At 44.3% G+C, this 22,742-nt stretch overlaps 1 protein-coding gene across 1 annotated transcript in view; it reads left to right on the forward strand.

The window, feature by feature from the left end:
- Window positions 1–4,245: 4,245 nt before the first annotated feature.
- Window positions 4,246–22,742, forward strand: part of CWF19L2 (CWF19 like cell cycle control factor 2) — an 860,723-nt gene continuing 842,226 nt past the window's right edge. The window contains exon 1 of the mRNA XM_069202341.1: window positions 4,246–4,975. Within this exon, the coding sequence (XP_069058442.1) occupies window positions 4,883–4,975 (93 nt within the window). The 5' untranslated portion in view covers window positions 4,246–4,882. The remainder of the gene's footprint in view (window positions 4,976–22,742) is intronic.

The raw sequence follows: 22,742 nt of genomic DNA on the forward strand, positions 1-22,742 counted from the left end.
CAGGACACGTAAAACACACCAGTACATGTCGTACCTTTTAAATACACTGCACCCTGCCCATTGGGCTACCTAGGGCCTACTTAGGGGTGACTTACATGTAGTAAAAGGGAAGGTTTGGGTCTGGCAAGTGGGTGCACTTGCCAGGTCAAACTGGAAGTGCAAACCTGCACGCACAGACACTGCAGTGGCAGCTCTGAGACATGTTTACAGGGCTACTCATGTGGGTGGTACAATCAGTGCTGCAGGCCCACTAGCAGCATTTGATTTACAGGCCGTGGGCACACATAGTGCACTTTACTAGGGACTAACAATACCATGTAGACAGAGAGCCTATGCACTTTAGCACTGGTTAGCAGTGGTAATGTGCCCCAAGTCCTAAAGCCAAAAAAACAGGTCAAAAAAATAAGGAGGAAGGAGGCAAGTTTGGGGATGACCCTGCAAAAAGGGCCAGGTCGAACAGGGACTTGTACTTATTTTTCCTCATTAGGCTTGGAGCTAGAGCAAGCAAGAGTAAAACACAAGGGAGAAATAATGAGTGTTAAAAATTGGGTTTCTGGTTGACAGAGATATGCACCCTGGTAAAGCAGAAACCACAATCCTGGTAAGGGTAAGCCACAAGCATAGCCTAAATTAACCTGTGCTCACCCTCTGGTGAACTGGCACAGAGCAGTCAGGCTTAACTTAAAGGCAATGTGTAAAGTATTTGTACAACACTTTAAACAGTAAAACAGTGAAAACACCACACAAAAAGATACCACACCTGGTTAGACAAATAAATCAAAATGTAATAAATAAAACAAGACCAAAACGACAAACATCCAATAGGTAGAACTTCAGTTATGAATTTTTATAGAATAAACTGTAATGTAGAGCTTAAAAGCAAGAAATGCCAACCGGGGATATCTTGTTGTGCCGGACCGGGACACGGGCAAAAGTTCAGGCCGACCGCAGAGTGTGGTCCGGCAACAGGGACCCAGTAAGGCCCGCTGAACCAAAGTACCTTAAATCCTGGATGCAGAGCGCTGAGTTGGTTCTGAACCATGCAGTGGAGGTGATGTGTCAGTTTTCTCCACCAAACAATGGCGATGCATCTGTTCCGATAGGTGGCAGTGTTATGGTGTGAGCTCCTGCAGAGCTGACGTCAAAGACTCAGGTGCCAGGGCTTGCGATGCTAAGACCAGTGTCGAGGAGGCATTGTGCAGTCGAGGCAATGTGTCTGTTCTGATGAGTGCAGAGGAGGCTGCCATGCGAAGATTTGGTGTCGTCGTCGAGACTTCTGTTGATGGGGATCTGAGGACCTTGCGCCAGGAAAATTATTGCAGTGGCCATTCCGATGGCGATGCACCAGTTCCTTTTCACTCAACAGCTGCAACGCGTCAATTCTGCTCCCACAGTAGAGGATGCGCCAGTTGTTGAAAGTCTTTTATGTCCCTCAGACTTCAGATCAGGAGGCTAGCCAGCTGGCCCTTGGAGTCACTCTGGGTTCAAGTGATGCAGGTCCAGTCCTTCTCACCCAGGCAGGGGAACAGTTCACAAGGGCAGGAGTTTAGCAAAGTAGCAGAGTAGTCCAGCCGTGTGGGAGTCCTTCAGAAGCACAGCAGCCCTTCTTCCTGGCAGAGTAGTCACAGGTCCAGAAGTGTACTGAGTTGGTGTGTCAGAGGCACAGTAGTTATACCCAATTGGGCCTTTGAAGTGGGGGAGACTTCAAAGACAGGCCTTTGAAGTGTACAGAGGTCCTGCCCTTACTGCCCTGGCACCAGACTCACTACAGGGGGGTTTGCAGTCCTTTCTGTGGGGAGAGGACACAGGTTATTCAGGTGTAAGTGAGGCTGGGTCCAGCTCCTCCCTCCCTTCCCAGAATGGCCCCCATTAAATGACACCTATGCTTATTTGTGTTTGGCTGTCTGGGGGAATACACATAGCCCAGCGGTCACCCACCCTAGAGAAGGGATCAGAGACAGGCAGCAGGCACCAAATGGCTAAAGAAAGAAAATGCCAACATAGTGCATGCTCTGCCAAAAATAGGGTGGTCAGGTCTTTCTTAATTAACAGGTAGATCTCTGACCTGCTGTGAGGAACCTGTACGGATGAAAGCCTTATTAGACACTGCAAGTGATGGGCTATCTGCCATTTGAAGCACCAGAACCCTCCAACATCTGCCAGGAATCTGCACTCACTATCTCCCGTTAATGACAGGCATGCACAGAAGCCAGATGGATGCAGTTTTGAGAATGCCACCACATTAATATATACAATTATAAATGGGTAACAATGAATTATGGGCATGTTTTTTTCACTGGAAGGTTCCAAGGGACATCAAATAGACAACTAGATAGAGCAAAGCTTGAGTAGTCTATGATGTCACTCAGAACCCAGAAGTGAAAGACATACCTGTAATTTACTTTTTATCCACCTACAACTTTTATGTTATGTATTGGCCCAAAAATAATTTCCCTCTGCTTTCAACTGCTACGCAGAGGAGTAATGAAGGAGCCATACATAATATGGTCTCTCCTCCCTGTACCAAATTGAAAAAAAAAATACTGCTCTTGTGCCACTAAACCATATCACTCTCTGTGCTTTCTCTTCTCTTTCCTTCAAAAGCTGTGCCTCCTGCTTTCCAGCACTGCTTTGACACATTCTGTGAGAGCCCTGCTGGAACAGCCTTGAATGTGTGATGCAGCAACAGTGGAGAACAGCTTTTTTAACTACTGTTGCTATGTCATAGCAGTGAGTTACTGGATTTGAATCCCGTTGTTCATGTAAGTGGCTCTCTACAACAGCCTTACATAACAAAAGCAGAAATATGTCATCATAAACCAATACAGAACCATGAACACCACTAAGGATAATCCCATTTTACAATGGCATTCATTAAGAAATGCAGTAATCTAATGCTGATTTTGTCAATAAAGGATTTCATCGACCTTCATTAAAACATGTAATAAATGAGTCACTGCAGACTTTGTCAATAAAGTTTTTTTATTAACATTGTGCATGTTTTTTCCCTACTTTTTTCAAATGCGGTAATGCAATCTTAGGACCCACCAGCAGGGTTCTTGCACTCTAGAGCCAACACTATGCAGCCATAATCATTATGTTTTGTTCACCTTGCCCTTGATTCCCTCCAGCCCCCAACAGCCTTTTGGTAGAATGGTTGGTCTGGGCAACTGCTTTAGAATGTTTGTGACAAGCTCCTTAGAAATGTGGGTGACAGAGCTAGCGAGTCAGGTGTCTTGGAGGTGACAATAAAGAAACATGAACCTAATAAAACGACTTCTTCGTTATTTCAACAATAGTAAAACACACACCATTTTCTAAGAAGCACTATAGACTTACACTATGAATACCCACTCACACTATAAGGCTTACACAAGTTCAGCACCAATCCCTGAAGTAACCTATCTGCGACAGGCTACTCATGCGTACATATCAGAATGAGCTTGGTGGTAGTCAATCTTGATCAGCCTGCATACTCCTTATTCGCGTGCAGCTAATCCAGAGCTTCTTACACCAGCTGCGCAGTAGCACGCCTTGTTTTAAAAGACAGGCACTATCAACTGCCACTTCAAGTCCATTTTTACAGTGAGTGAGAATCACATTACAAGCTAAAAACGGCAACGTAGAAAAGTAAAAAATCCAAGGGGTTGAATGGATCCAAACCCCCTTTCCTGCAGACATAAACACATGCATGCGTCTTTAGAATTCAAGCATGTTAACATGGAATGTGCATATTGTGTAGTAAAAGTTGAGTACGTCCACAGAAAAGCGCTTTGCATAAATAAAATGAGCGTCCGTCAGCTAAACATTATTTTTAATCTAAGTTATCAGAGTTCTTCGATTATAAAATGAAACGTATGGTGCGTTAACCTTCACGTAAGAGTTAAAATATTCCGTTGCCTTTCATGATGTGCCCACGGCCTTCGTATAAAAGAGAAACGCCTGACAAGATGCTGTTTTCTGTCAGTGACAATCTGTCCCTTCCTTTTCATAGCCATTCCAATGAACCACTGTCCGACGAGAAGCAGCATCAATTGTGAGGTAAGTGTACACGAAAGGGTCCGATATTACATGCGCGTCTGTCAATTGACCCTATTCCCAAGGTGGGGTATGAGGAAACAAAAGTGCCACCACTTAACGCACTAGCCAAAAACCCGGCTCACGTGTGGCTGGTCCATGCCTTCCCGAGCGGTAGGAGGTCTTTTCCTGTTACGCGGTCAGGGGCGGGCCATTTTCTAACCAATCGAAGGTGAGCTGTGCGGCACAGGCACCCAAACACGTCCATTCAGTCCTTTTACTAGTCAATCAATTTAAACCAAACTTTCGAATTACTTCTACTAACCTACGCCTATAGAAGTGGGTAAGAGACAGAAGGAAAGTTGAGGCATTCTGATGGTTGAGATTTTTATCATCAACGTCTAGGAATCACCCTCCCTGGCTTTGGAGGATTGGATTGCCTTATACCGAAAGGCGCGCACCATCAAAGCACAGTTCGTTGTTGCTAAGGCAGCAGAAGATACCTGAGCGGCTCTACGCGGCAGATACTGTTCTCTAAAAAGAGACAGTACCGACATCCATGTAGCCAGCCTCTATTAAAAGGGGAGGTGTAGCGAACATGCCTAAACATCCGTTTACACGTGAATTCCACATTGTACACCCAACGCTGCAAGTGACAGGTGCTTCGGATAACTGACATCGCTTAGGCTCAAACTCCTGCCCTCTAGTTTACCTACCCATTCCCTCTGTTGACCAGATCCAAGGAGAACCATGTACCTACGGAAAAGACAGCAGCGGCTGTCACGGGAGTAGGTGGAACTGTTGTTGTGATTAGGCAAGGCGAGTGCCTGTCACGTGACTCTGCCTCGTCGATCCCTGCACAAACATGGCGGCTTTCGGAGCGAGTTTCGAAAGTGAAAAGAGTATTGAGGAGAAGAAGAAAGCTAGGCGCAGCGAGAGAGAGCTTGAGCTGCAGAGGGTAAGTGTGCAAAATTACAGCTCCAGAGTTGCTTGCTAATCACTGCAGTGCAGGCCTAAAGGGAGGGGAATACAATTTTAGTGAGGTTTCTGGTGCCCAAACATGGCAAGCAGTACTCAGCGTGTTAGCTGTTTCCGTTCTAGGTATTGTGAGCCACCTTGTATGTGAAAGAAGTTCCTAGGTCCATGAGTGACTGGCTGCGCCATTTCTGGGTTTTTGTTTGAATTCTGGGACTTGTAGTCAAATTTTATTGCATTAAGAAACGGGTCTGCAAGACCCAAAATCAAACAAGCATTTACAATGCACTAGGATCTCACGTTTGTCGGAGTTACAGCTGTTCACAGTTGTAAACTCCCAACCGGATTTTTCTTGCATTAAAAGAAAAAACAGCGCAATCGTGCTGCTACAGTTCCCACGTAATAATACCTATCAATAGAGAAAAAGTAGTCCACAAACCCAACGAGCCTCGCATGTTTTCTGTACTTGGTCACTGCGCTCAAGGAGGGCTAACCACCGGAAAAGGCGTGACGTATGCGTGCCTTCCACTAATCAAAAGAAGCGGATTCTAACAGGCAAGCCAACATGCCAATGAAAGACACTGACGTGACGTCGACGGGGCTCCGAGCCCTTTTCTAATACCTAAAGCATCTCGCTAGCGATACGCATGCGTGAGCGCATGCGACGCAGGCTCGACCCTAAAAAAGGAAATAAGCGTTGGTAGTGCCAATAGATCTGCTTTTCAAAGAATTTTGTTTGGTAACGTGAAGTATTACACATAGCGTGTTAATGGAGATCTTATTGTGCAGAAGCAAATAACTGTAAAATAATATGAGTATGTTAAAAGGTTCGGTGACAGTTGCACTCTCAAGCCGGACCTAAACAACCATGTAGGTTATGACTGCCCTTTTCCCATCTGTGCTGCTGCCAGAGAAAAACACAATAAATATCTAGTTAGCTAATCAATTTAATAGCATGCACGTGCCCCTGAAAGTTCAACCTTAGGCAGCTATATAAATAAACAAAATAATCCCAGCTGTATGCGGAGCTAGCACTTTTTGTGGAAGCACACACATTCTGCCCAATCAAAGCATGTATTCCTGACTCCCAACTTGTGTTTGGAGCTAAAGCCTCTCTCCTGGTGTTATCACAAAATTGTATGACAGCAGCTGAACTGTCAAGCCAGGCCACACAAACCTGCCCTGGAGCAGTATCCTTGGAATTGCTGTGAAGTTTTAAGACTGCTTATGTGTTGCATTTCTATGTTTTCAGTGTAATTGCGTGGGACACTTCCTTGCCTTAGGTGTGACATTTGGCGTGACACCACAGCGAGTACAACCAAGCAATTATGTCTTTCGTACATATTGAACATGGGCTTTGTACAAGTGGCTATCTAATGACCCATATCATTTGGTCCATATAAATAACGATCTGATTGAATTCCAAGCACCATCATCTGACATTGGGTGTTTCACTAGTGAATATTTCTCCATGTAATTAAATTGTCTCTAGAAAAATAATTTGGACCTTCCAACATTAGTTTTTCATTCATATCTTGGCACCAGTCAAGACCTCCTGCTTTCAACATAAGGAGTTGTAGATCTCTACTCCTGCCTTTGAAGAAGCATGTTTTTCACAGCAAGTCAGGTTGGTGGTTTGCCTCTCTCATGCATGACTGCCAAAGGTAACCCTGTCACCATCATTATGTGATATCTTAAGTCAGTAGTGGCTTTTTAGCCACCGACCTATTGCATTATAGGACCTGTAGATGTATATTTAGCTTGAAGCCTACCGGACAGCACAGCTGACTGGTTGCCAAAATACTTCTTGTAGGCATTCTGAAAGCTTCCCTATGAATGCATTATGCTTATTGCTTAGCTTATTAGCTTATTGCTAACTCTTATGGCTTAGAGTTAACTGTCATTTTCTGGCTTTCTATTTGCTGGCTTTATTTGTTTTAGACTGTCAAGTGTGTCTTCATCCCTCCCAAGGAGCAACGCTTGTTTATCACCGCTTCTTGTATTCTTCCATGATTCCTAACTTTTCTGTAAATAGACCTTTACATTTTGTTCTTATCGTATCACATTTGCTGTGCATGCAAAGACAGAGGTCAAATGTCAGGCTCTGTCTTCCGAGGGAGCTTCGTGTTTACTTTTCTTTCTCTGACTTCAAAGTGAGAGGATTTATGTGACAACCTTGTCAGTACTGGGAAAGAAAACATTTTTTTTCTAGCACACAACAAAATGTAAATGTTTGTTAATGAACTGTGCAAATATTTCAGAATCTATCAGAATTAGGAAAGCAAAAATGAAGGACATTTTGTGTAATTCCGAAGTGTGGCGGAAACAAATATTTTCATATGATCAAAACAAATCAGTACACCAGGTGATGCCATTCCCACACATTATTGTTTGTGCGGTGTACAGTTGTATAATTTTGATTGAAAATGTGTTGTCTGTACCATGCCTACTCCGCTCAACGCCACTTCACTCCTATCTACGACATGACATTCTACGACACAACACTCCACTCAGCTCTATGCCACTCTGCCACTTCACTCTAAGCCATTTTACTCCACTCAATCCCACTCTACTCTGCGACACTCTATGCCACTCTACCTCACTCTAGTCAACACTCCATGCCACTTTATTCCAATCTGTGCTATAAGGCTTTACATCATTCTACGGAACTCCAGTGTATGACACTTTACTCCACTCTTGGTCCCTCATCTCTACGCCCCTCCACTCTGGCACTCTACTCCTTTTCTGTGCCACTACACATCACCGTATGCCACTATACGTTTCTCCAATCTATGCCATTTCTCTCTACGCCACTCCATTCTACAGCTCCACTCCACTGTACTCTACTCTCCGACACTTTATTCCATACTATGCCTCTCCACGCCTCTACACTGTGACCCTCTGCTTTACTCCATACTACACCACTCCACTCTTCAACATTGTATGCCACTCTATGCTATTATACGCTATTCCATTCTACGACATTCCAGTCTGACACTCCAGTCTTTGCCACTATACTCCACTGTGTGTCAGTCTCTGCCACTCCCACTCTACACCACTTTAACTCTAGGCCACTCTATACCACTCCACTCTATGACTCTACTCGCCTCTACGGTCCTCCATGAAATGCACACCCCCACGCTACGCCCCTCCACCCCTCCACCCTATTCCTCCTCATTCCTCCCCACTCTACTCTTCACCACTCCACTACCTTTTAGCCATGCTGAACACAACCATGCTAGTGTACAACATAACAAGAACACATTGGCAAAGCCAATACCTCTTGCATTGGGAAGAGCTGTTGACTTTGCTAATGTTTGTTTATATGGGCTGTTGGCATATACTCACTGAAACTCCAATACACTCCTTTCCGCCAATATAAAGTGTTAATAAAGCTTGTTAATGCAAGGAAGCAGTTGAGAGGACTGCAGCAACTGCTAAACACATTTTAAAAACAACCCCAATTCACAGCTGCCTTTTCGTCCAAACTTGAATAATTTTCTATAAAGATACCATGCGTTTTGTAAACACTGTTATGTAGCAATTAAAATGTTTGTTTGGTGGGTGTGAATATGCTATTTCTCTTAAAATCAGGCTGTAGCTATTTCTGCAGCCTGTTTTTTGCGATTGAGGTAGCATCATCAGTTACCACAAGCAATTTCTCAGGGGTGACGTTGAAGGGTTACACCAGTGCTGCCATCATTACAGTCAGCTCGAAGGCCCTCTCAGCAACTATTCTTATGTGTGCCATAGCTGCCGAGTTTTCAGACTGCTTATGTCTGACATTTCCATGGTTTCAGTACATATGAGTGACATGCAACAACTAAATGCATGACACTTCGAGTGACACTTTCGTGCAAACCAACAATGAAATGCATAGAAATACATCATTATCAGTAATTACACTCTTTTGAGCAACAATAAGCTCTAAAAAGAACTCGAAACTACTTGGTGGGCTGCTGTGCATGTTCCCATGTCAAGAGTGGAACAGAGACCAGCCTCATCAACAAAGAGTTTAAACTCTCTCTAATGCAGCCTCTCAACTCACCATCGGGTGTGTGGTAGAGGCTGTGTTATACAGACTCTCTCACCAAGTTTCTGTTCAGCAGTTGTGTCAGTGACAAACGATGCCCATTCTGCACCGGTTGGTGTATTGCTCATGCATACATACCCCAGAATATGTGCAGTTTCAAGTTCTGTGCTGGGTGGGCGTGACGTGCAGTGGTATGATACCTCTGCCAGCACCATTTCCTAGAGGGCTAGTTCAGCATAGGCTGGGTTAGAGAAGCTAAATGATAACTTATGAGTCCCTGATTTGGCTGCTGCAAGTCAGCTGACCTAGTGTCACTGTCAGCTGAAGAAAAACAATTGACCTGACTTCCGCAGCATGGGGAGCGATAACATGCTCAGCTTTTCTGGTCATCTTATTTGCATAACAATGCCTGTTATTGCGGGAGTAGGAGACTGGACCTAAAAATCATTACTCCAACATGAGATGCACAACACTTGGGAGGGCTGCTATCAAACACTAAGTGCATTGGACTTAAACGCAACAGGGATAGTCACTTGCTGGCAGGCTCACCGGAAGCCATTACACTGTCACTCACTGAGATACTGTAAGGTGGAGACTCTTGGAAAGGCCCTGGAAGTTGGGAATTACACACTCTACACTAAAAAGTGTGGTGATGGTGTTGAGATCAGGCCACTATGTATGTGGATTCTGGAGGAACCTTGATGATATTAATGGCTTTAGAGTTGATACTTCATGAGGAAGTTCAGTAGAATGAAATGTGTTGACTCTGATTGATGTTAGTCCTACTACAATGAGAGGGTGCTCTTACCTTCTCTATTCTATGCTTGATGGTCTTTTGGAAGACCTTGGAAATCTGTTATATTAATTTATAGACTCCTCACCCACTGGTACCACTCATCGCATGCTTCATCATCAGATCCTCACCCACTTCACCCAGTGTGAGCAGGTGGGCTGATGCAGTTTGTTAGGAGAGCACTTAAGTTCTACGGGATTTTTACTTGATGATTTCAAATTGCCTGCTTGTTCCTCTGTACCCTTCTTTATTATGAGTACCTTTGGCAAGGTAAAAAACAAAATAGAGAGGTGGCTTTGTTAGGGTATATTACGGCCCAAAAGTCACAGGTCGAAATGTTTCAGCCCTGTCCTCTGCCCATCTGGGTCATTGGGCTTTCTTCAGGACCACTTTTATCTTTAATCCCTTCAAAGTAATGGTAACATTTTCCACCTAATAGCACAATAGTGTACGCTTCTCACACTCGCGAAAACATGCATTTACAAACCATGACAGGGTATTTGCCTATATTTACAACTGCCCAGTTAGTACTCAGTGCTCCATAATGTCTCAAAAGGAGGGTGGGCTCTGCAGTCTCACATTCTTCAAGAGTCTACGCCCTGCATAGTACCCTAGATTCTGTCCTCCGAGCTCTGCATGTGATTGGTGTTATAAAAGAAGAACAGTTCTGGAATCTAATAAAGACGAAATAAGAAACATCACTGCTTGGATTAGACTTTTTGAAAATTATTTACACAATTGGGTGCACCCAGTTGTGTTTTTTCATCATGTTCTTTCGTTATATTCTCATCACCCTCTTTAAATTTGTTGTATATAAACGTCTGACAATATTTCATTCACAGTCTGGCTTACGCACTATTAATTCACTTCCTGCGCAGCATTGAGACAGAGATATGCAAGAGTACAAAACAACTGAAACTCATTGGGCTCAGAGCTGCTCTTGAGAGAAGTAAGAAGAATGTGTTTTGAATGTCAGCTTCAGGTACTAAAACAGCCACCGATGTTGCCTTAGTTTTTAGGTTGAGCATGGCAGCGCGCAAGCGCTGCTTTTCCAAGTGTTGGTATGTATCTGGTCTTTTAACCACGCCCACCTCACGCCCATCAGTACCACTCGTTCGTGGGCTTACCCTTTAAAAATGCTTTGAAGACACTGGTAAATGGTTTACGTTTGTCCGTCCTTGGGGAGGTTTTGTTACGCCTTGGCCATCGCTCCTGTTGCATGGCTAATTGCATTTTTGCCGATAGGTTTGACTGCGAGTGAACTTCTTTTTCCTTTTGTGTATCTCTTCACGCTGGTGCTAATAGCGGCCGTAGCGCTGTGAATCGGCTTGCTTATGTGAAACTGTTTTATTTTTATTTTTTAATTTATGTGGCAAGAAAAGTCCGGTTAGTAGGTTAAAACGCTAATAGCTCTAACTCGAGCAAATGCGAGACCCATTGCATTGCAAATGCTTGTTCTCTATAGAGTTTAATAGGAACGCAATTGCACTGACCTGTATGTATCTGCTGCCCATCCTGGTTGTGTTTTCTGTGGTCTCTGCCACATGTATTCTCTTGCTGCCTTCTCTGCCTTGTATTTCCTGTCTATTTGCCTGTGTTTCAGGGTCGACTGACCTCTTTACGAGCTCCCCTCGCTGTCGTGTCCTTGGCTGGGCTACTTCCCGCAGAGCTACAGGTTCCTCTAGCTGTATATTGTTAAACTACATCCCTTGCATTATTTTATATCATACCAGTGTCTACACAGGTCTTACCCAAATTGAAGTCAGTCAGAGATTGGATTTCGCAGAGAAGGCTGCTTTGCGATGGGATACATTCAGTGTGGTGGACCAAGTTTGGTCATCAGAGCCCTAGCAACAGCAGTTTGTGTTTATTTTTAGGGTCGAGCCTGCGTTGCATGCGTATCGCAGCGAGACTCTTTTGTATTTAGAAAAGGGCTTGGAGCCCTGTCAACTTCACGTCAGTGTTTTTTATTGGTTTGTGGGCTTGCCTAATAAAATCTGCTTGCTTTCATTAGTCGAAGGCCGGCATAACTCATTCCTTTTCCGGTGGCTAGCCCTCCTCGAGCGCAGCGACCAAGTACAGAAAACATGCGAGGCTCGCTGTTTTCCATCAAGCTCGTGGACTTCTTTTTCTCTAATTTACGAGCGCGATCTCGCTTGGCAGAAGTCGAGCGCTTTACATAGTTAATTTCACTTTTTCGGGTTATGTACATAAATGCACTTTTGCCCGATAGGTGAAAAGTCGGGTTAGGAGTTTACAACGCGATCAGCTCTAACATGAGCAAACGCGAGACCCGTTGCATTGTAAATGCTTGTTTGGTTTATGAGGGCCTGGCCTCGCTCATCTCTCTTGGGTCACAAGAGCCTGAAGTAAGCTGTGGAATTTGGTGAAATTAGGTTTTGTCTGCCACCACTCGCATAGGCAAGAGTCATCCTGTGGTATTACAGTCATGTGTATTTTTGGGTACTGGGGTGTCAGTCCAAAAATGAAACATGCCTAAAGCCCCATCTTAATAGCATCTGATCTCTGGGAGATCGCACATGTGCTGTCCTCTAGCATCCACTTCATTAATACTACAACTAGAGATTAAATGGATCACATTCTTTTACTTGGTTACACCTCTCCCCACATAATCATTATTCTCTTAACCATTATTTTCTTGATGGGATGCATCACTTCCGTAATGTTTAGAACGTTTGACTTTAGTAAGGTAGCTTCGAGAGGTGATTATGTAGAGGTTTTTCCTTATTCAGTTCCTGTGCCCAGGTGCACCGGCAGCTCGTACTGCATTGCCTGGTGTCCTGACATCAACGTCTGAAAGTCCTATTGTTATATTTGTCCAATAAAGTTTAAAAGAGCAGAAATACTGTCCTATGTTTTGATAGGGACTGTTATTGTAGTATTTTGTCTGTTCATGTGCTAACTACCCTATTGTAGACCTGGTTCTATCTGGTCACCCTGTATGTAAAGTCTGTATATTTGTCAAATTGGATGTGTATTCTAACACTTTTTATTGCAAGGTCAGTTGGCTCAATTACTATTTCGTACCAAAAGTATTTTTATATAGTACTATTAAATTTACAAATAATATAATTTCTTTGTTATTGTAGCTCTGCAATTTATCCACAACTCGTTCCATAGATCACAACCTCTCCTATGAAACCACATCCCTGCAACCTAACAGTACCCAGTCTGCTCTAGTTCATCTTTTCATTCCAGCAATTGGCATGAGCTCACACAGACTCACTAATGCTCACACCTAACCTCCTGTTAACATAATCTTCCACAAACAAACTGAAGTAAATGAATGAACGATTTCATTGCGAGCTCAAGAATAACTGAAATTACCAACAATCAATGGATTAACAACTAATATTTGGTTCCGGTGTAGATGCCACTCTCCGTAAAGCCCTTCAAAGCCTTGTAAAGGGTAGTAAGCACTATATACATGCAATTATAATACAGCACACCATTCCTCTGTGAGATACTCCATAGTTCTTGTGAGAATGCTGGTTATCTCGCTGACACAACAGTGACTCTTGCTGATATACACTAACATTACAGGTTTTTCTCAGTGAGAGACACTGTGGGCTCTTACTGGCATGCCCAGCAGAGTCACATATTGAGAGACAATGCAGAGGCATTCACTAAAGCACACTACACTGGTGCCCATTTAGGAATACAACAATGTCCACTGATGAGCACTGCTGGAGATTTGAATTTCTGCATGGGAAACTTGCAAAATACATTGCAGGGAGCACTTGTTAAAAAAAAAAAAACACAACAGAAATACTGCACATATGTTTGACATAAACAGTGGCAGGTGCACTTATTTTGGGTTGATCAACCTTTCAAAACAAAAAAACTGTGGCTGGACATGGAAGTAAAGCTTAGCAGCAACTATGGACATAGGGCTACGAACACTGCCGACACAGGCTTTGAAGAAGGGCTAATTGGCATCTCCAGTCCTGTCTGGTAGATGTACATTTTAGAGGTTGAGAACTTAATTCACATTCAGTAAAGGTTAACAGAATATAAACTAGAAATCTCACTGCCAGAACCCAATTCAGCTGAGGGCCACGTGGCAAGCAGGTGTTACTGGGCCCAACCTTTGGGTTGAGTCCTCTTACTCCTGATGACCTGGAGCCTGACCTACTACGGGTCCTGTGCAACTGGGCCAAACACCCCTTAAGCACTTTGCTTTCAGTGGTAGAGTGGTCAAGCAGTCCAAGTCTTCTTGGGGTAAGGTAGAAAGAGGTAGACGAACACAGGCTCGCAACTCAAAATCTGTGTAACAGCAGTAATAAATGATTGTGCAGTCAGATATTTACTTTTATATAATAAAAAGTAGCAATTATTTTACAGCCACTACCACAAAGGGAAATGCGATATTCACAAACTGTTTCCAATGCCCCCTCTGGTCATGGCTCTAGTGTTTCTTAGGCGGTTCTATCAGTCCCACTCTCTCCTAAATCTAGCGGTAGTGGTTATTCCCCATTCACTAAATGCGACAATCAGGTGAAGCCCCACTAGTCCGAGTCTCAGGAATCCCACTCCGATTCGGTATAAAGGTCAGAAGTGTTCTAGCCTGGAAGCGCAATTTGGCAAGCAAGATTCCCCCAGGGCCGACTGGCCCAAAATCAGTCTTACCCACACCTGCCGGATCGGAGCGACTGAAACCCCTGTGCACTCCAGATCAGCGGATGCTGGAGCTACAACGACTGCCCCCAGTAAGTTCTTTGCACGTGGCCCAGGCGGTCTGCACTTGGCAGACCTCAAGTTCCTCGCACATGGTCATGCAGCCACCACGACCGGAGGATCTTTGTGGCTCTACCAAGATGGGTAAGTTTTTTTTGGTCCTTCCCAGGATGGGTGGGTGGAATAGTGTGAAAGTCCTGACGCTTATCCTCAGTCACGGTGCAGGCCAGTCGGGGTCATCATGACATTCTTTATCCTTTGGTGACGATCTTGACGAGTTTGCACTTCTTGCTTGGATCCAGTGGCCTCCTCTGACATACTGGTCAGGTGTCTCTACTGCACATGGAGTCTAACCCAATCAGCACAGCAGATTTCTTCACAGCGGCCCCTCCTGGCATACTAGAACATCAGATCACCACCGCACACTAAGTACGGCCCACTCAGAATGGCAATCTCTGCATGACCGCCCCTCCTGGCATATGGGGTTTCTGGTTCCTCACTGCATACGATTGATTACACTTTTGGTGTAGCAATGGTCATGGCTGTATTCATTGCAGCCCACATGTGGCAAATGAGGGTCGCCGACTTTCCCTGCACATGGGCAACAACCCGATTGGTGCAGCAGCCGTCTCCTCACACCTCACCAATGGAATCCACTCAGCAGGATTCCCCACTGGAGCTCGTTTCCTCCAGCGCTGTCCTCCTCGCCACGGGGCACACTGGCCTTGGTAAGCAGGCAGGTGGTGCAGGCTCAAGGGCAGGTAGTTTTGGATTCCGAGGGTGATGTCCTCTCACAAGATTCCCTTATAGTCCATTTCCTGACACCAAATGTTATTTAGAGTCTAAGGGCCTAATTCAGATATCGGCAGAGGGTATACTACGTCATAAATGTGATGGATATCCCGTCCGCTGTATTACGATTCCCATTGGATAGAATGGAATCTTAATATGGCTGACGGGACATCCGTCACGTTTGTAACAAAGTATCCCCCTCCACTGACTTCTAAATCAGGCCCCAAGTCTTTAAAGTTTGTGTGGGGTCTGCTTCCTTTTGAAGTGCTCACTCTTCTGCCCTCTCTTTCTCTAGATGACAGTCTGTCACTGCAGGAGCAACTCCAAAGCTGATAGCGCCACAACACAGGCCATGGGAGATACTAGGAGTTCAGTCCTCAATACCAGACACAGAGATATGTTTAACAAAAGGTTAGCCCTACTCTTTCTGATTCTCTTATCAGCCCTATCTCCTTCCTGAGGTGTGCCCAAGCCCCTTCCTTGTGATCTCTCTCTGAATCAAAGAGCACTCTTTGAACTGTAATGGGGGAGCCTAGCTCTCCCTCTCTCCAGAGTGTCTCACACAGTTTACAGGAACACAGCAATCCAGAAATCTTCCTGGGGTGGTTCCTCTGCCTCCTCTCCTCATGTTTCATTTTGCAGCCCTGGGTATCCCAAAATGGACCCCAGAGTCAGCCACGTTTTGTACCTTTCACTGGTACACACACACTCCGCACATATGGATAACGTACATGCACTGCAAAGTACTGGATTTGTCCTGCATTGTACCACTCATAGGCGCACATTCATATAACATGCACACACTGCACAGTACTGCATTAGTCCTGTATCGTAGTCCTTCCAGGCACATGTATACCCAGCACATGTATACAGCATACATGCGCTGCACAGTACTGCATTAGTCCTTTGTTGTACCCCTTACAGACACACACACCCAGCACATGCATATAACATACTTGCAATACACACTACTGCATTATCCCCGTATTCCATTATCAGACACAAATACGCCCAGCACCTGTACATCACGCATGCACTGTGGAGCGCTACACACCAAACCAATGTAAGCCAAGAGTGACTAAAGCACACAGCAGCAACACTTTAAATGAGTGAGTCTGTAGGACTCACTCCAGTGACACAGGTAAAAAGGACCTGTTCACTCCTACTGATCACTCCACAGTATGCTGCAACCACCGCACTCATGTTCTCAACTCTTGGTAAAGGCAGTAGCCTTTCATCACTGTGAGGGTAGCGGTTTAGGTGCCCCTTTTGGTCCAACAAGACTGTAATCCATGAGACAGGCCTATGTTATGGTGCACATGTATGATCTGTGTTTGCCTATGGCAACAAAAATCAGCATTAGGGATCCAGACACAGTACAATGGAGGCCTTCAGGATAGGGGTGTAGATCCATTTTCATGCAGAGGACTTTTCTGTCCCATTACTCGCGTTGTTCCATGTCACACATGGGTAGCTCATTTGGTCCTGCGTTTTACTTTTTTAAAATTTTGAGTCCTTTTGCCTAAGCTTAATGCGTAAAACAAAAATGACAAATACCGGAATGTAAATAATTGGGATGTAATAAAGGATTATTGTAGGAAGTTGGCTCTGTATGTACTATTTCAAAGTAAGAAATAGAATGCACAGAGTCCAAGGGTTCCCCTTAGAGGTAAGATAGTGGCAAAAAGAGATAATTCTAGTGCTCTATTTTGTGGTAGTGTGGTCGAGCAGTAGGGTTATCAGAGGGTAGTGTTAAGCATTTGTTGTACACATACAGGTAATAAATGAGGAACACACACTCAGACAATTCCAGGCCAATAGGTTTTTATATAGAAAAATATATTTTCTTAGTTTATTTTAAGAACCACAGGTTCAAGGTTTACAAACAATACTTTAAATGAAAGGTATTTCACTCAGGTATCTTGGGAACTTTGAATCATCACAATAGCATGTACAGTTTTGGCAAAAATGTCAATAAGCTATTTTAAAATTGGACGCAGTGCAAAATGCAACAGTTCTTGGGGGAGGTAAGTATTTGTTAGTTTTTCAGGTAAGTAAAGCACTTACAGGGTTCAAAGTTGGGTCCAAGGTAACCCACCGTTGGGGGTTCAGGGCAACCCCAAAGTTACCACACCAGCAGCTCAGGGCCGGTCAGGTGCAGAGGTCAAAGTGGTGCCCAAAACGCATAGGCTCCAATGGAGATAGGGGTGCCCCGGTTCTAGTCTGCCAGCAGGTAGGTACCCGCGACTTTGGAGGGCAGACCAGGGGGGTTTTGTAGTGCACCGGGGGGGGGGGAAACAAGTCAGCACAACAAGTACACCCTCAGCGGCACAGGGGCGGCCGGGTGCAGAGTGCAAACAGGCGTCGGGTTTGCAATAGGTTTCAATGGGAGACCCAGGGGTATCTTCAGCGATGCAGGCAAGGGGGGGCTCCTCGGGGTAGCCACCACTTGGGCAAGGGAGAGGACCACCTGGGGGTTGCTCCTGCACTGGAGGTCGGATCCTTCAGGTCCTGGGTCCTGCGGGTGCAGTGGGTTTCCCAGGTGTCGGGTTCTTTGAAGCAGGCAGTCGCGGTCAGGGGGAGCCTCTGGATTCCCTCTTCAGGCGTCGCTGTGGGGGTTCAGGGGGGTGAACTCTGGCTACTCACGGGCTCGCAGTCGCCAGGGAGTCCTCCCTGTAGTGTTGTTTTTCCGCAGGTCGAGCCGGGGGCGTCGGGTGCCGAGTGGAAAGTCTCACGCTTCCAGCGGGAAACGTGTGGTCTTTAAAAGTTGCTTCTTTGTTGCAAAGTTGCAGTCTTTGTGGAACAGGGCCGCTGTCCTCAGGAGTTCTTGGTCCTTTTAGATGCAGGGTAGTCCTCTGAGGCTTCAGAGGTCGCTGGACCCAGGGGGATGCGTTGCTGTTGCAGTTTTTCTTGAAGTGGGGAGACAGGCCGGTAGGGCTGGGGCCAAAGCAGTTGGTATCTCCGTCTTCTCTGCAGGGCTTCAGGTCAGCAGTCCTTCTTCGTCTTCAGGTTGCAGGAATCTAGTTTCCTAGGTTCTGGGGAGCCCCTAAATCCTGAATTTAGGGGTGTGTTTAGGTCTGGGAGCGCAGTAGCCAATGGCTACTGTCCTTGAGGGTGGCTACACCCTCTTTGTGCCTCCTCCCTGAGGGGAGAGGGGCACATTCCTATTGGGGGAATCCTCCAAAATCAAGATGGAGGATTTCTAAAGGCAGGGGTCACCTCAGCTCAGGACACCTTAGGGGCTGTCTTGATTGGTGGGTGACTCCTCCTTGTTTTTCTCATTATCTACCCTGGACTTGCCACCAAAAGTGGGGGCTGTGTCCAGGGGGCGGGCATCTCCACTAGTTGGAGTGCCCTGGGGCATTGTAACACAAAGCCTGAGCCTTTGAGGCTCACTGCTAGGTGTTACAGATCCTGCAGGGGGGAGGTGTGAAGCACCTCCACCCAGAGCAGGCTTTTGTTCCTGTCCTCAGAAAGCACAAAGGCCCTCACCACAGGGGGTCAGAAACTTGTCTCTCAGCAGCAGGCTGGCACAGACCAGTCATTCCTACACTGAACAATTGGGTAAAATACACGGGTATCTCTAAGATGCCCTCTGTGTGCATTTTGTAATAAATCCAACACTGGCATCAGTGTGGGTTTATTATTCTGAAAAGTTTGATACCAAACTTCCCAGTATTCAGTGTAGCCATTATGGAGCTGTGGAGTTCGTTTTTGACAAACTCCCAGACCACATACTTAATATGGCCACACTGTACTTACAATGTCTAAGAATAGACTTAGACACTGTAGGGGCATATTGCTCATGCAGCTATGCCCTCACCTGTGGTATAGTGCACCCTGCCTTTGGGCTGTAAGGCCTGCTAGAGGGGTGACTTACCTATGCCACAGGCAGTATTTTGTGTGCATGGCATCCTGCGGGGGATGCCATGTCGACTTTGCATTTTTCTCCCCACCAACACACACAATCTACAATGGCAGTGTGCATGTGTTAAGTGAGGGGTCCCTTAGGGTGGCACAACATATGCTGCAGCCCTTAGGGACCTTCCCTGGTCACAGGGCCCTTGGTACCACTGGTACCTTTTACAAGGGACTTATCTGTGTGCCAGGGGTGTGCCAATTGTGGAAACAATGATACATTTTAGGTGAAAGAACACTGGTGCTGGGGCCTGGTTAGCATGGTCCCAGCACACTTCAGTCAAGTCAGCATCAGTATCAGGCAAAAGTGGGGGGTAACTGCAACAGGGAGCCATTTCCTCACAATTATTAATTAGCGGTGGAGCAAAAGTTATTTCCATGTGATTATCTGAAAAAAGGGGAGAAAAAGACATATAGTGATGGCGCTCACAGTAATTACACCATTATTAAATCATTAAACTAATGTTAACACGGTGCTCCTGGAAGGAGGGTCCTCCCAACTCCTCTAAAAATTCTCCTAGGAGAATATCAGGGATCAACATAAATATCCCAAGGCACTACGTGTAATTAGTGATAATAGTGTCCCTAAAGTAACCAGCAGCTTAAGTCCAATTGTTCCTTTATTCACAAGTTCCAAATTAACAAGTCTTCAAAACACAGCCAAACGTTTTCCTGGTCCAGAACCAAAAATGCCAGTCTTGAGAATAGCGTCGCCAACATGTGTTTTATCAAGCGAAAATGCTCGCAACAACTTCTTCAGGGCATATGATACAATTATTTGTAAGTCTCTATTAATAACAAATAAAATTGGAACAATAAATAACAAACTTCCTGAACAGATTGCTAAATTCATCACCCAAAGTGCCACTATATAATAAGGGTGAACAGTAAGTACCAAAAGATGCTCAACCCCATGCTGAAATTGAAAAGTCAGTAATGAAACAATTAGATATAGCTATCGACTAAGGTGCTGCCATCTGACAGATCTCAAACTTAAACATGTAGAAATGGAAATCATATACGGTGTAATAGATGAGGAGAAAGAGAGTCCTAGAGCGACACCCATAATCTATCATGTGTATAAGAAAAATATTCACCACCCTAAGTTAAACAGCCAAATGTAACCTGAGTTACACGTAAACCGGAGGATCACCCAAAACACTTGTGTCATGGATAACCTTAACCCTAAATAATACACTCCAATGCATCATATCTAACAGTCAAATTTAGGATGACACTATTGAAAATAAATCATCCAAGTTGCTGCTCTGCGTTTCTGGTTTCAAAGTGCCAAATGTGCCGATCCCCACTACATTAAAAACAAATAATAAATAATAAATTATCTGCCTGCTCGGTGGTGAAAATCCCTCGCAGACATTTGAGACAATTCAGTAGCAAACCTTACCTTCCGGCATATAACTCCGTCCCGTGTGCGGAATGAAAACTCAAATGTCGTTGTTATGCTACGGCATGTACGCCTCCGTTGGACCTCTCGGGAACCTCCATTTAGACACTACAAATGGAACTAGAAAACGGACTAAAAGCTATTATTGCAGGCGTAATATTGAGAGTAGTGAAGTATCACTACTCTCCGTTTGTGTGTGTCCAATTTAGAAACAAATAATAACCACCATACGCTAAACCTTTTGGAGGGTCTAAAAAATATAGAAAAATACCGCTATTAATTGTAAACTATACCTTAATACATGTCTTAAAACCAAAACCACGAAAGGCACCACTTATATTACGTGTTAGGCATTAAAAGGCACAAGGATGTGAGTAAATATGTACCCCATCGTGGTGGTGACCAACTATCCCTTTGTAGTTACAAAACCCTACCTCAGCAAAAAAGCCATTAGAACAAGGAAAATATAGATCAACTCCCATTATTATTAGTGTCCATGAAATCTCGCAGCGTATACTGCATTGTATAAATGCCTAAGCATATGATCGCAGTGCAAAAACCTTACTGAGCCCTCACCAATGACAACTTCCAAGTGGATTATAAAGGTGCAGCAATAGTCGCTCTAGGATAATCCCTCTCCCATCTAATTTTAGTCCCTAAGGACCTCACTATACATTCCTCAATGTACATGGGGGCTGACAACTGTAAATATGAACATCAAAATCTAGGCTAATACAAACATGAACCGTATTTCACCAGTAGACCAGATACAGTTATGTGAAATATATAAAATACAAAAAATCTAACTTATTCCCTTGTATTAAAATAAGATCCGCATACATCATGTGACCATAATGTCGAGAATTACAATGGTGACATTGCGTGCTAACTAATGTTGCCGACTTGTTAGGAGATTGGTAGTCATGTCAGAAAATTGTATATCAGAAGAAAAAGAGGAATACGAGAAGGTTCAGAAACATTGATCATAATAACATAATGAATCATACTGCATTATTCTCCCCAAAAATATTCCAATTTATGATTCGTATTCAGACCTTCTTCCACTGCCCTCAATTTTAAAATCCAAACACATTCCCTCCTTCTCAGGGACAATTCCCGATTCCCACCGAGGGTCTTGGTGTACATGATCAAAACCAAAAAATTCAAAATTCTTCACCATACCCTGCTCAGGACATTGCATCATATGGGCTACTATGGGATATTGAACATCCTCCTGTCTCAGTGCTCGAAAGTGTTCACTAATTCTAATTCTTAATGGTCTAATAGTGCTACCCGCATAGAATAATCCACATTTACAAACTATCATATATACTACAAAAGTACTATTGCACGAGATGTTGGAACCAATATGAAATGTGTCCCCTATTTGATTTTTGAATGTGGATACACCTGTTTTTGCCCACTTGCACATTCCACAGTGACCACATTTATGAAAACCCTTATTACGATTAGTTAACCAATTGTCACTGATTTTAGTGTTAAGATAACTGGGACATAAGACATTTTTTTAGAGTTCTGCCCCTATGATAAGTAAAAAGTGGATTATCAGCAATGCAGTCTTTGTTAGTAGTGTCAGATTTTAACACATGCCAATGTTTGGTCATACATCTGCGAAGTAAAGCAGACGTCTGTGTAAAGTTCACAATACACCGAACTTTATCATTATTTTGACTGGTTGGTTGTTTCAAAGTATCTTCTCTGGGAATCTTCATGATCCTATTGCGGGCTCGTCTCAACGTGTGTAACTGGTAGCCCCGATGTCTGAACCTCTTTTCCATGTCATCAATACAATGCAAAAAATCTGATTCTGTACTACAGTTACATCTGGCCCGTATCATCTCCCCATATGGGATGGACTGTATCTGATGGCGTGGATGTGCACTACTAGCATGAAGTATCGAATTACAAGCAGTACTCTTCCTATAAAGTCTACTTTCAATATTTCCGTTGTCCACAAACAGTTCCACATCAAAAAACGGAATCCTCGTGGTACTATACTCCCATGTAAATTTAATATTCAAACTATTCGAATTGAGATATTCACAAAAAACTCTTCAATTTTGGAATATCACCTGTCCATATCATGATAC

The sequence above is a fragment of the Pleurodeles waltl genome, chromosome 8, assembly GCF_031143425.1.
Source record: "Pleurodeles waltl isolate 20211129_DDA chromosome 8, aPleWal1.hap1.20221129, whole genome shotgun sequence".
Lineage (NCBI taxonomy): Eukaryota > Metazoa > Chordata > Amphibia > Caudata > Salamandridae > Pleurodeles > Pleurodeles waltl.